This window comes from Caloenas nicobarica, chromosome 14 (assembly GCF_036013445.1).
Source record: "Caloenas nicobarica isolate bCalNic1 chromosome 14, bCalNic1.hap1, whole genome shotgun sequence".
In the NCBI taxonomy this organism is placed as follows: domain Eukaryota; kingdom Metazoa; phylum Chordata; class Aves; order Columbiformes; family Columbidae; genus Caloenas; species Caloenas nicobarica.
The window spans coordinates 16,536,503-16,551,200 of record NC_088258.1 but is presented as its reverse complement, the minus strand read 5'-3'; the positions used below and the strand labels follow the sequence as shown (position 1 = coordinate 16,551,200).

General features: G+C 36.7%; 1 protein-coding gene across 5 annotated transcripts in view; it reads right to left on the bottom strand.

Moving 5' to 3' along the window:
* IQCK (IQ motif containing K) overlaps window positions 1–14,698 on the bottom strand; it is a 40,837-nt gene that overhangs the window by 17,142 nt on the left and 8,997 nt on the right. For all 5 annotated transcript variants that reach the window (XR_010606998.1, XM_065644999.1, XM_065645001.1 and 2 more), the window contains 3 exons: window positions 13,721–13,773; window positions 13,507–13,584; window positions 4,579–4,663 (listed from right to left, as the gene is read on the bottom strand). Coding sequence is in view for 4 of the 5 variants with exons in the window: in XM_065644999.1 (XP_065501071.1) it covers window positions 4,579–4,663; window positions 13,507–13,584; window positions 13,721–13,773 (216 nt within the window). In the remaining variant the exon portion in view is untranslated. The remainder of the gene's footprint in view (window positions 1–4,578; window positions 4,664–13,506; window positions 13,585–13,720; window positions 13,774–14,698) is intronic.

Below are 14,698 nucleotides of genomic sequence, written 5' to 3'. Positions count from 1 at the left end.
TAATGGCTAGTAATTCAGGCTGAAGTTGAATAACGTGATGGAAACAAGCAGCAATAAGCTTGGTTTCTCCTGCCACATTTTTGCTTTCAGGAAGCCAACTATTTAGTTTTCTAGAAAAATTCTTATATTTATTTTATTCTTACATGATTTAGTACTGAGTTTGCTCTGTGATTTGAATTCAGTTACTCTACTTCCTCACACCGTGGTTTTCTCCCGCTTTCCTGAGATACATACAGAGCAAGAGACTTATTTTTCCTCTAGTTAAGAAAAACAAAACAACACAACTTAAAGAAAATCTAAATTATTTATCAGAAGCGTTCTTCCCACCCAGAATGTCTCCTTTGTAGTGCAGCTAAGAATGCAATACGGTAGCTGAGCTCCCACAGCACTTTCCAATCCACTTAGGAGAAGACAACTTGCTATTTTTCAGATAACAGTGCACTGGCAGAGCAGTAATACAATACAAGGTTACACGATCAATAAAGACAGGCAAGACTTGTACTCAGTGACTTGACATCAGATGCCTTTTACACCTCTAATAATATCCCATTATACTAATACAGTTCTGTATTACCTTCTATAAAAGTTATACGAAGTTCTTACAAGGTTGATATGAAATTTTAAACCTTAAAAAACAAGCTACTGTTTGTTACCAGTGATCTTCTTTTCAGCTATACAAAAAAATCTAAACCATACTATACCATACAATGCTATTTCCAAAAATACAATATAATCCCAAACACAGGATAGTTTCTTTAAGCTTGCAAGAGACAATTTTTCTTTTATACTGTCATGTACGCTAGAATAGAATCCATAATTCCCTATTACATGGAGTCGGGTTATTGGCACAGGAAAGGGTTAAGGGAATGCTTACGGGACATATAAATGACAGTAACAGAAAAGAGGCAGGAAGACAGAGAAATCACTACCTCTAACTATAAAATTTGGGGAAAAATGAAGTGTCCATTTATAACTGCAGCTATGTAAGACCTGTAATTTGGCCTGTGACAGGGCCACAGCGATCTGTGTGTACAGAAAATGAAGACAGTGACTCTGAACAGTTAAAAGATAAAAAGCAAGTATAGTAGATTGTGTATATTCTCCCCAGATAAACAAACAAGTGACAGTATCGTGAAATACGCAACAAAATATAGGGCTCTGAGGTAAAGGCATAGTCAGATAGACACAAACACTCCAAAGTCCGACATTAAATACAAGCAGTGAACATGAACTCCCAGAACAAAGTGATTTTTTAGAAAAGTGAAAGAAAAAGGAACACAGATAAGCCACATGCAGTAAAACAGGTAATGGGAACTTAACAAAATACTATCAACATGTTCCAAATATGCTTAACAGATTGTAATGTAGCATCGTTGTGATAATTTCTCAGCAAGTAGTCTCTATTTTGTAATCAGAGTGCAATTCTACCACGAAAAGGAACATAAATTGGGATAGCAAAAGCACAACACCTTGTAAGATATAAAGATAAACCTGCTTCAATTCTGATTTAACTTCTGCTGAAACAATATTTACATATAAAATAGCACTGAATATTTACATATTCCTGCCCAATTTAAACTCCATAATATTACAAGATTAAGTCAAAATAAACTGCTTTCAATGCTAGGTGAGAACACGTTGCACAACAGCAGGATAACACTAAAGCTTTGACCAGAGATATTAGAGAAAATTGTATTAATGAAAAATCCCTTCAGTTTAGAATAGTTATGCAAATTGTAAAGATTAAAAAGACCCCATAAAACGAATGGCACTGAGCACAGATTCTGCAGTAGAGGGGTGAAGGATTAGATCTTCTTTTACTGGAAAAGTGCCTGGAGAATTGATACCTACTGACCAAGGGTTTTCATCAGATACTGAATACTGCCCCGGCCCATGACAGATGAGTGGAACCTCAATAAAAGAGGATGGTGAGAAGTGAAGAGAAAGAATTCTTACAGCAGAGCTGTCTCAAGTCTCCTTGCCCTGAGAGCCCCCCAAGAAGACATCTTCCTTTCTGAATCCCTTAGAGCATCCAGCAGATGTAGCTTGCACTGCTGTTTTTGCTGGAATTTAATTTTTGATTAAATTTGAAATAATTTTCAGAGTCCTTATCAACATCTTTGTATGAAAGACTGTAGAAAGGACTTTGTTGATGGCAGCTATTAACCAAAACAAGTATTTTTCTGAAATTTGCTTCAGATAAGGATGAAGGTACTACTTCAATCATGCTTTATTATCAAAAAGTTCTCAATATTCTGTACCTATAGCTTTTTTTCCCCCTTTACATAAAAACCCCTTACTGCCTGATCCATTTTTGCTGATTGCCATGTGGGTTTGATATTGGCACACTCAGCCAGATGTGGCAGAAACAAGTGAAGCGTCATGAGAAGACACGATGCTCAGTCAGTGAGTTCTATAACCAGATCGACTCTACTGCCCAGATCAATATGGATAACAAAATATCTCAAAAATGGTCAGAGTCCATAGAAGATGTGTCCAAGAAAAATAACTTGCTGTGATTTCTCACGCTTTATATGACATTGTTTAAGAATAAAAAACTTACAAGTTTCACATCTGGGATAGCGTTGTTAAAGTCAAAACTACCCAGCCTGGATTTCTGAGTGTCTGATTTTTTCTGAAATACAACATTAAATCCAGAATCCTCCTGTCATCTTCCAGACAACCACCTGTGGCATGTGATTGTGTGGTCTTTAAAGTGGAGCTTGAGCAGACCACTGCTGGAGCACACTGCTCCTTTAGCACAGTGTTTAATTATTCAATGTGATCACAACGTGTAAATGTTTATTTCAATAGTAGTGTTTAAAAGGTCCAAATTCTGTGAACTATAAAACAAGGTTTAATGAAAAACATCAGAAAGGTGTTTAAAATACAGACACAATAATATCTTTAGAATGCAAAGCATTCAGTTATTACCACAATAAATCAGTGTTAGCCGACAGAGCTATTTATTTTAAAAGCAGATTGTCTGAATTCTTTGGTCAATTTTCATACTATACTTTATCATTAATACAATGAAATCCCATTTAAGCTTCGTGTTCTCCTAGTTTACAAGCCCAAGGATAACGCATTGCCCTACGTTGTAACTTTTTACTTATGATTTTCTATTATATTCTGATTTTAATTTTTCAACCAAATTTCTTTCAGCTCTAGTAAGCTAAAATATGCAACAACTAATTTTATAGTCTGAATTATTTTTGGTGTCTCCTACTTTTTATAGCCACAGTTTCTCATGTCTGGGAACTGGTTTAGAATGATAAATACTATTGTGAAAAATGTTAAGTCAATACATACAGCAAGGAAAGACAGTGCCCTTCAAAAGCTTTGGTGGGAGCACAAGACATCTGAGCAACTTTGCAGCGTTCAGCAAACAACCATTATTGGAGAACAGTTGCCTTTGCAATACGACACTGTAAGGATGCCTGCAGTGATACTGTCAGTGCTAATTAATGTTACTGTCAATGCCATCTCTGTTTAAAGAAAGAAAAATAAAGGAAAATGAACAAGCAAAAAGCGTCACAAAATTCTATCCGTCAAGAAGATCATTTCAAGGTATTTCACCATCTTTGGCTGCACAGCACATTACAGCAGCCACTCATATTCATGCTCGTTAAAAGTAGTAAAGAAGAACTTAAGAGTGTTTTATACTGATTGTTATTTAAAGAACACCTGATGTACAGACAGAGACGTCTCCCTGTCCATCACAATGAAATTACTGCTATATCTGGAGGCTATTTACAAGCTTAAATTTTGATAAAGGCAGTCAAGGACATTTCTTTGTCACCACAATCAAAGACATTTCTTTGTCACCTAAATTGCAAGTCCATTTCTTTCCAAGGAGTGAAAGTGTTAGAGCCTTTCAGACAAATATTTGACAGAACCTGTTCAGGAATTTCAAAATAATTTATTTCATACCCTAGGGTTAGCATGGCTGTTACCCTCCAAAACAACAGTATTAGTATTATTTTCTTTGTATTTATTTTATGTGCTTTGCTTTTGCCCGTTAAACTGGGGATTGTGTTAGTGTTGTATTACCAGTATGGCTTGCAACATCTGCTTGCCATTTTGTTTTCTCTTTCCTTGAATAACAGCCTTCATGCCTCTCCTATATCTGCTGTCTCATTCTTGGTCTCAGTTTTTGGTCCTTTGTTTCTGTGTGCTTTTATTTCTTAACAGACCTCACCAATTTTCCTTGTGCATCTCCACACTCACCCACACATCCCTGTGTGAGGCAAAATAGCACTTTGTCATTTAGCAACTAGCCAAAGATCAACTAAACCAAATGAAAATTGGTCAGTGTCAACTGTACTTTTGAAAATCCAGTTTCTGTGGATTTTCTGCTGTTGAGGAAAACAGTGAGATTACATCAGTGTAAATGCCTGTGAAAAAATTGCAGTCACTAGGCATAAGGCAGAGCAACATTCAAAGCCAATGAACCATGGAGGTTTCAGCAGCTATTTATAGTATCCCCTACTTAAAATTTATGTAAGGATTTTCCCTGGGGCTTTCACAGTCCTACGGTTTTCAACATCAAGCAAAATAATTATAGATTACTCTTACCCGATAACCTCTCCAGAAGGACTGAATTATTAGGCTTGCTTCTTCTTCTGATAGAAGGAGAGACAGAGGAATTGGTGGCCTAGGACTTAAAAAAAAAATGTTTTGTAAACAGACAGCCTATGAACATAAAATATTTTCTTCCCTACCAGTGTATTTTACAAAGAAGAGAAAGGTTGTTCAGGAGCTTGAAAGATACAACTTCTTATTGCTCCAAAGATAAAATGTGTAAAGAATATCTCCTTTCAAAATATATCCTGTCTTATGTATGCTACAATCATTTCTTCTTTAAAACAATAACATACACGTGGCACATGAAGTACAGTAATCTTTCTTATTCTTCTACCCCGATTTCACATTCCCACTATTATGGTAAGGTTTGAGGTGGTGGGTTTGCCATTTGTAAAGCAGAGGAGGTTTTAGTGTGCATGCAACAATGAACAGACTTATGACATAAACGTTTATAACAATTATTAACCACACAGAATGTAAATGTATTTTAGTACATTAATTTACATTATTATTTCACTTAAAATTGAAATGTACTAAAAAAAGTAATGATTATCATATCTGCATAAGCATGGATCCATGTTTAGAGATGTCTAAACAAGTTCTTAAAACGTTGAAATTTTACTTTTGATAGCAGATACACGTTTTTTTGGTGATAAAAGAAATTAATATATATGTAAAGTCAACCATTTTGAGACAAAATATAGAGTAACTTGGAAATATGTTTGGTGATTCTGTTGTTACCAATTTTAATAGGAAACACTCTAACCTATCATTACGATTCAGCCATCCTTAACAAAAAGTCAAATCACTATATCAAATATTGCTTCCCAAAAGCCATTTTCTATGGATGTTGATTTATTTCGCACACATAATGGGCAGAAAGCATCCATTGGACAGGACAAGGCAAAATTCATTTATATAGTTTATTTTATAATAAATGTAATTTAAAGCTAACGAGCTATAGGGCAATAGCGTTGCAACGCATGAAAATAGCAGTTGTACCCAGCAGACTTGGCACAGTGTTGGAGCGGCTGCCAAGAGCCTCTCTCCCTGCATGGCAAACAGATTGAGCACAGCTTGCACTTGGAACACCCCAACATCAAGAATTTGGATGCAGCAATCATCTACAGATACGTGCAAGCCCTGCAGGAACATTATTTATAGTATTTCTACTATAAAGTCACATATACTGCAAAGACCATCAATTAACAAGCCATTTATGCCGTCTTACATCTTCTGGCTAAAACGTGACTTCTGCCATTTCTTTTGGAAATTTATTTTACAGGATATTACAGCTCAAGCTAGGAGGCTTTACAGCTTACATTCCCCTCTCGCTTAATTTCATTCATATTAATAAAGCTTCCTCTGTCCTCTGACGTGCTTCTCTTAGGGCTCAGCTTCACTGGGGGGTCATTTCGACTTAGAGCACAATCTTAACTATCATCTAATGCTGCACTGACTGCACCAGCTTAGTGCAGGTACTCAGCTAAATTCATGTCAGCTGGGTTTTGGCCTACATTTATTTTAACATGAAAGAAAACCTTGGTCATTTTGGAAGAGTAGAAATAAGACAAAAATTAAAAGAAGTCTTTCCATTAAGATGACCAGTTTTAGCTCTGTGAATGTTAATTAGCACTTCTGCTGTTCAAGGGAAATCATAAGTGCTGGACGAGCTTCCTGAGCTAACGGCTTCTTATAATCAGACTTAAAACTACCAAGTTGGACTGTGCTGGTTTGGCTGATAGGCTTTCATCCTCTGTTCTATTTCTGATCTTTTCGAAACCCAAAATTTAGAGTGGGAAAATCACAGGAAGACCTACATATTTTACAGCAGTTATATCAAAGACATAGAACTTTCTCTAAGAACGAGTAATCTCCAAAGAACAAACTGAGATTTCTTCTAGCCTGCAAGGCTGACCCTAGCATTCATTTGCTTTCATTTTCAAGTTATAGAAGTGCTTAGTCTATAAAACAACTCTAAATTTGAGAAACCAACACAAAAATCAAGCAAGAACAGGACTTCATTTTCAGTATGGCAGTCACTGGCAATATCAATCACTTCAACGGGGCAGCTTTAAAGAAGGGAAGTCATGCCAGGTCCAGTTTTGTCTGAGAGAATATACACAACTGGCTTCAGGTCAAATAAAAATAGAATCTGCGCAGAGGCAATCACCCCTCAGCAGCCAACTAGGAAAAAAGGGAATATATCATTTGTGGCAGCAGACAGCTGTATGCCTCCGAGAAGGTTAAAACTGACAGTAAAATGTACACTAACTGTATTCTGCTTCTTCAGTCTTTGATTATGCACAATCTTAAAAGCCCACACATTAAATATATTGATATCTATTTTGATAGATCTATTGTTTAACATAAGTTGCACCTGCAAAAGAGCATCAGTAAAATGGTTTTTAAGTACTGCATTTTACAAATAAAGCTTTACTGAATAAAGCAGACACTGACCAGAGGAAAGTTAAATTCCAGAAATGTGTTTCTTGCTTTCTGAGCAAACTTGTATAGATCTCCATTATGTGAGACACTTACTAATTATGTTACATTATGCAGGTAGAATTTGGCAGCCAGAAGATATAAACCAGACCTGCGTTAAATGAATGTATGAGATCTTGAAAAGATGTTCTTGTTGAAAATGTGTATGTGATTTCCTCGTGGACAGAAGCTGGGTTTTTCAATGGACTCTCAAGAAGGGCCTCCGTGATCTTGCCACTAAAACAGACCGGCCGACCCATGCCGCTCACAGCCACCCTGAGACTGTATGCAGTCAGTGCTTTTAACACAATAACATCCAGAAACCCCAGTTGTCATTAAGTTCCCAATCTGTCCTACGAATAGGATTTTGTAATTGCTCTTTTTGTTCAAATCTCTTCCCCGGCAGCAACAGCCAGCTCCGAGTGCGACGGCGGCCTGTAGGCCGCGGCGCCGCCATGCAGAGAGGGCGGACAGAGCGGAACGTCCCCGTGCCGTTTTGAAGTATTTTAACATGTCGTCTTGTGATCTGAGGGGGAACCAGAAAAGCACCGCTTAAATCTGGTTTGTTTTACATTCAGAGGTACACTGTAGCATACCTAGTAAGATATATTTGACAGTGCCGTACATGAAAAATACATTGTTAGAAGGACAAGAATAAGAATTTTAAAGTCAAACTTATTTGCTAAACATTTTTCAGCATATATAGGACCTTCAAATCATTACCAAGGCTGGCTTTTATTTTTGGCATTACAATTCTCCAGTCTGCACTGTAATTTACAATTATCTAGGAACAGACAGTGTTTGTTTATACCACAACAACTGATAAAACACATACAACTTGTACTCTTAATTTCTATTGTCTTCATGTTTAAAGATTTGGATGTGAACTTTCATTTTTGGTGATTTAGTTATTTGCAGCTCTTTTTCCTGTTCTGTGTTACTTGGGTACAGACAGGTATCCAAACAATGATTTACAATTTGAAGTCTGGTTGTTTTAACCTTTCGGAAAGCAAGGCTGGAAATTGGTGCTGAAAACTTTGGCCAGAACTGCAAACAAAATCAACGATCAGGGTTTCCCTCTAGTTTTAGAAAGCTCATCTCTAGAAATATTGAATCAACCCCAGTACGAAGGCCTGTGAGTTTCAACACAGTAGCCACTGCTGTGTTAAGCAGCCACAGACACTTCACCTTGAATTTGACTCTGATGGTTATTGTTCTTGAACATTTATATCATGTATGAACGCAGGCAACGACAGAGTCGCTGCAAAATTCATAATCTACAAGACAAAAGAACAGACCAAAGCATAGAGAGAAACAGAAGACATGCAAGTAAATGACCAGGGTGATCTGCACAACTCTCAAAAAAAGGATTCTCAGAAAGTTTTTGGTTTGGGAAGTACTCCAAAAATTTGGATGCTGGTCTGAACAACCAAAAAAATTGTTCCTGAAATTTTGCAAATTAGTTTTCTTTTATATTTTCAGTATTACCTACTCAGAGAATCTAGAAATACTACAGCAGCATCTGCCTTCATTAAGTCCTTCTTACGTGCCTAACAAGAGTTGCAAAAGTGTGCAACAACGAAAAGGTATTGTATTGGTTCAAAATAAATGTCTCAAAAATCTCTGCTTAGAGATACCATTAAGATCATTTACCCAAAAAGCAGGAAAAAGATAGTTCATACACAATCAGACACTGAAGTACTGATCTATCTGGCTTGGTATTTAAAACCAATTAGATATTTAACCACATATTACACAATCACGGTATGAGCCTCACAGGTTTACAGGGCAATATTCCCACAGAAACTTGACAAAAACACCCTGGAACATTTTCACAGGTCAACCTGAGTGTGAACCAAGACCTTTGTAGCATTATAAGTGTTAATACAGCTATTCAACAGTCAGAAAGAAATTACTAAATACTGGTTTTCTTTTGCAGTAATCTAAATGCACTGGAATAAGACAAAAGTATTTGAAGAAAAAAAAGCAATCCTTACAATATATAAGAAAACATTTTTGTGTGTTATATGTAGGGTACATTTTTGAAGGATCGTTAATGTGGGAATAACCAAATTTAATCTTCTGAAGAAAGGAAGTGCAAATGAGCAGACATTTTGAAGTGTGACTACTCTATCACCTCCAAGTAAAAGCTAAACGAGGAATGAAAGAAAAATGTATTTTGACCCCTTTCGCCCCTTCCATTCTCTGCATCTTCCACTGCTCTGCTGGTGTTTTGAATACACTTATGTATTTTGAAGATCCTCAAATGCAAAGGCTATAGGTTGTGAACCACCAAAACATTTCACTTTTAAATTTCCTGTTTCATTTCTGTCTCAGCCACAATTCTAACAAAAAACCCCCACCATGCACACAAAAAAAGATTCAAAATATTACTGTACAATAGAACTATAAAAATACACTCAGAAGTATTATCAAAGGGGTTATAGTGATAAGATGCATACAACTGTTAACACATGCAAACTACTTATATACTTATTTACCTATTTATAATGAAGAAAAGACAAGGTAAAAAGAAAAGATACTAACAGCAGCAAAAAACCCATCCTATTTCTGCTCTAACAGCAGTATTAGGAAAGTGTCACAAACCACTAATACACCTTTAGTTTTCTCATTGTCATTTTGACAATCTTTATATGAATGAAGGGAAGTTTCAATACTGCATCAGGATTTGTGGCCATAAAACTTCAACCTAATAAAACACCTTTACACAATATAAATATTTTGTACAGAAACTTTATGCCATTTTCCAACACACAGTTGTAGGTTTTTAACACAAAGTTTCTTTGTTAAATTAAATTCTGCCACATTACTGGATTGGCAATTGTTTACTTGGATCCACAAAGAATAACATCCATACAGACATATTTGTTGGACTTTTCTGTTATTACAATTAAATGTGCTGCTCGACATAGCACCACCCCACCAAAAAAAAAAAAAAAAAAAAAAGTGCAAATTATTGAACAAAATGAAAGAAAAAAACATAATGCAAATCAAATCTACTCTAACCATGGCTTGTTTAGAGATGAACCAGTGAAATATAGCAGTGTGTAGAAAGCAATGCCTGTAGAAACTGGGCACATTATGGAAAGAAAGAAATCAGTCACCCGTGCAAAATTACCCCTATTGACCATCTGAGAACTGACAATGAAGTGAACTGGAAAGGCAGCTGAGACCAGCAGATTTCACCTAATTAAAATATTGGGGGGAGGAAGAAAAAAAAAAATCAATGCATGTATACACATATACAGATATTTGGCAAAAAGCCACTACTTCAGATTTAGTAATAATTTATAGACATATATATATGTATATATTTATCTTAGCTGTCCACTTCATTAAAGCCACAGTAAATTTAAATTTATTTTCTCTGTATCTGCACGTCTTTTGGTACACACAGGTAGTTTAAACCACAAAATGTGTCCTTCAGAACGGACTGTCAAGTAAATAGCTCTATATAGAAAATGAGAAAATGCAGATAAATAAATTATTGTGAACAAATGTTTATTTATAAAATGCACCTCCAGTTCCTGTAAGCCCTGTAGAATATGCACACAGCCAGAAAAATACTTATGTTTATTCCTAACCTAGATCCATATACCATTCTCTTTCATTGAATGTAAGGGTTGCAGGTGAACTTGAACAATACTGTCATTTATTCATTTATTAAATTCACATGACAGTAGACTTTTATGGTATCAGTATTTTTCAGAGCCATGGAACTTTTTTTTTACTGTTTTCTTCACATTTCTTTCATTAATATGCTAAAGAAGGTTGGGTAATAATGTTCCCAGGATACTCAGAATAAAGACTCAGCCTATTGACACCAAAAAAGCAACATTTAAGGGGAATCAGGCCATAAACAGGGATCTCTCTCTTTCCCTGTCCCTGGTTCAGGACATAGAACTTGGTTATTGCGACAGAAACACCGCTGGAAAATGCTGACAAAAGGCAACTGTGTTGCTCATTAGCATATTTATAGGAGTACAAAACATTCAAGGCTTTAATTCTATTTACTTGACTTGGCTCTATCAGCAGTTCTGAATGTAGGAACAGGGACATCAGTATGTATCTCAGCAAGTTTCCGAAAATTTCTGTGACTTTCTCATTAAAACTGCGGTTCCATGTCCTCGGAAAGGCAGAGCTGCCCTTTCACACAGAGAAATGTTTTCTGTTCTCCTGGATGTGGAACGTAGATTACGGGTCAGTGGTGAGGCTCCTCCTTCCACTGCTTTTGAACGTCAAGGATTCTCGAGGGATAGAATATTTTGTTCAGTGCTACAGGTAATATATTAATACAGAACCCAGTGGAAGATAAGGTACCTATGCTGAGGCTTTTATTTACTGATGACACAGCAATTACTATAAATACTAAAGCCAGAAACAAAATTCAGATTTTCCAAGCTCCTTCACCAGCTTTGGAAGGTACAACGTCTGCATTTAAAATTCTGGAAAATGATGCAGCATTTGGGTCTCCTTATAAAGGAAAAGTAGGCTGCAAGACCTCATCTAGAAACACATCACACAGGAAGGGAGGCTCGTAAGACTGTGGCTTTGACTATTCTTAAAAAGAAAAAAATCAAGCTTCAAAGAAGAAACTGGAGGCACTGGAGGAGAGCCAAAAAAGTCATACTCAGGTACAGAATATATTTTTTAAAAGCTGGATCTCCAAAAGAACAAAAATGTAGCCCTCTCGGGTTTTTTTTAAGCGTGAAGTCCACTTTGCATCGATAAACCCTGTTTCAACACAGTATACAAATGTATTCCTATTTAACGGACCTTTCAGAATGCTTTCCAAATTTAGACAAGTAACTGAAAAAGCAACACAAGAGTTACCCCTTAAATTTGCAGCAACACTTCTAACTTCTTATATTATATCACTCAAACAGTTGGGATAAGGATGTTTCCCATCAAAATTTGACCAGCGCTTTTTTGCATATTGTCTCTTACATATTCATAAATCCTGCTAAAAAATGAAAACTCCTTAACAAATAAAAATGGAAATGACAAGAAAAAGCCTAGAATCAATGGCATTTGAAATGTGATATCTGGGAGGACATAATAATAAACTACTTACAACATATCCAGAAGGGCATAATAATAAATTTTCTCATTTTAATTCTTATTTAATATTGCAATCTTTCACATTGCTCTCATAACGCCTTCTTCATAAGCAATATTCGTTAAGAAATCTGCCATTTTAAGATAAGTTCACAAAAATCTGGGGTTTAATAATGATTTTAATTATTAAAGACCTAGTGGTTTAGAGCATTTAAGTAAGACTTGGACACTTTGGTGTCCCTGTGGAGCTGGCACTATGTTATTTAGAAGCACGGGCACTAACAGAAGTTATTCAGGCGGTGGTTCCACAGTTAATTCTCTTGTTGGCAAAGCTGACTTCAGCAGTTCCTGCCACCACCGCTATCTCGTACCAGCTCATTTGTTCTCTTCACCTTGCCCTGAGCCCTTCATTGTAATCCTTCGCTTGTGCCAATACAAAGGTTTATCAGGTGAACCAGACTGGAGAAATTATCTATATTTTATGAATAAATAGCTATACAAGCCCTCCTCGCACGTTTTGGCAGAGAGATTTCCAGCTCCAAGTTAGGTCCCTGATCAGAATAACCAAGGAGCCCACCAAACAGGCAGGTTGACAAGCAGGTTGGGGTGACGAACAGGAGGGAGCAGGGAACCGTTTAGGTCAGCTTTACTTCCAGGAGAAACGTCTGTGAAACTGCGATCTTAGGTACTGACCTTAGGTACAAATACCCATCCTCACAATTCAGTGGTATCAAAACTGCCGTACTAACCGGTGGCTCTTAAGGACGCTACGGAAATGAGTATGACAGCCCCGCTGCAGTTCATAACCAGCTCCCAAAGGACAAAATTCACCGCGTGAAATGGGAAACTTGTTGGGAAGAGCCAAACTTTCAAGAAGGAAACTCTCAGAAGTGTCCCACCACTCGCGGATGCAAAGTCATCAATGTCTGCAGAAATGCATCCTGACACCAGAGATCACAACGGGTCTTTTTAGAACAGCTGCTTACCGTTCGTGGAACAATTTCTAGACTCTGTATCCTCAAAGGTTTCCATAGTAGGAAACAGCATTGGAAACACTGCTTTGCTCCTTACTACAACGATATTTGTAAGACTACCAGACTATTCGAATGCCCTGCACTGCACAATTAAAATGTTTAAGAATTCTAAACTAATTTCTCTGTGAAAAATTCTGGTACAAAATACCTTGTAACTAATACACCACCAAGTTAGAAAACATCCCATAGTTCTTTATTGCATGCACAGAAGGGCATTTAGAGGCCACAATTGTAATGCATTGACGCTCTATTACTTTTTTGGAATAGCAGGGAGAAAAGAAGTAAAGAAGAAAAGGTTACTCTGAGTTCTGCAAGAACTTACTGGTCCTTTAGCCAGTCGCTAACAAAAGGAATGGAAAAGAATTCTGTGAATGACTCATCTTTCCTCTTTGGGTTCTTGCTGGTAACAAAAAAAAAAAAAAAGAAAAAAAGAAAACTCATATTAATTTATTAATTTAAATTTCAGCTACTGTATTTGCAAATTTTGCCTTTGAATCATTGAGCATAATTAATAGTAAAAGCCATGATTAACTTACTTGTATAACCACTCAGTTAGGAAGTCACTGGCAATAAATTTGGTCCTTTTTCTCTAAAGAGAGAAGATAGTTTCAAATTATTTATTGTCTTTGGATTGGTCACACATTTTTACGACTGGAGAGGAACAGAAGCTGAACTGACTGCTTGTATTAAATAAAATATACAATACATTACTCTGTCTACTTTAATATTGCTATCGCCAACAGTCAGTGGCTCAGCCAAAATTTTACAAACTTTGAGGAATGCTTTCAAATCAAGTAAAAAAATGAATGAGAAAATTCTACATATACCATCAATATTTGCTGCAGTATAGCTATCAGAAACGTCTCTGAATGGTGTTCCAAGTGGCAATCTCATTGCAAAGAAATTAACAGAAGTCATCTGAAAATATGTTGTAAATTACTTGCCATTTTGTTGGAAGTTCTATTATCATACTTAAAATACTTGATTCCTTCCAAGGCACAGAAGGGACTTTGATGGAATATTGTCTTCTCCTGCATGGAACCAGCTTGAAGGTGGTGTGAATACTTCAGATACACACACAGCGGAGTTTTGTTTTGCTTGGACAAAATCCTCTGTTGGGTGGTCCAGAAAGGAGATCCGAACCAAAGCATATGTACATGCACAACCCCAGACACCATGGACATTATGGAGAATTGGGTAAAAAGTTCAAAACCTGAAGCTTTGGAGCAAAACATTTGTGCCCTTTGCTCCCAGTTCTCAGACTTCTTCACCATTAAAGAGAATTTGGCAGAATGCTTTGCAGCGGGTTATCCTTGGGGATTCATGAAGCCAGTGCCTGTTTAGCTGGCCAGCGCTGCATGCTGTAAAACACATTTTGAGTTCAAAGTTCAAAGCATGAATTTCGATCAATATGGAAATGAGGAGGGCCTTCCTTTTCTTAGAGATTTCCTCTCCACATTCCATCTCTACAGAGGGAAAGTATCAACGAGAGCAGGTGCTTATTCTGCTTATCA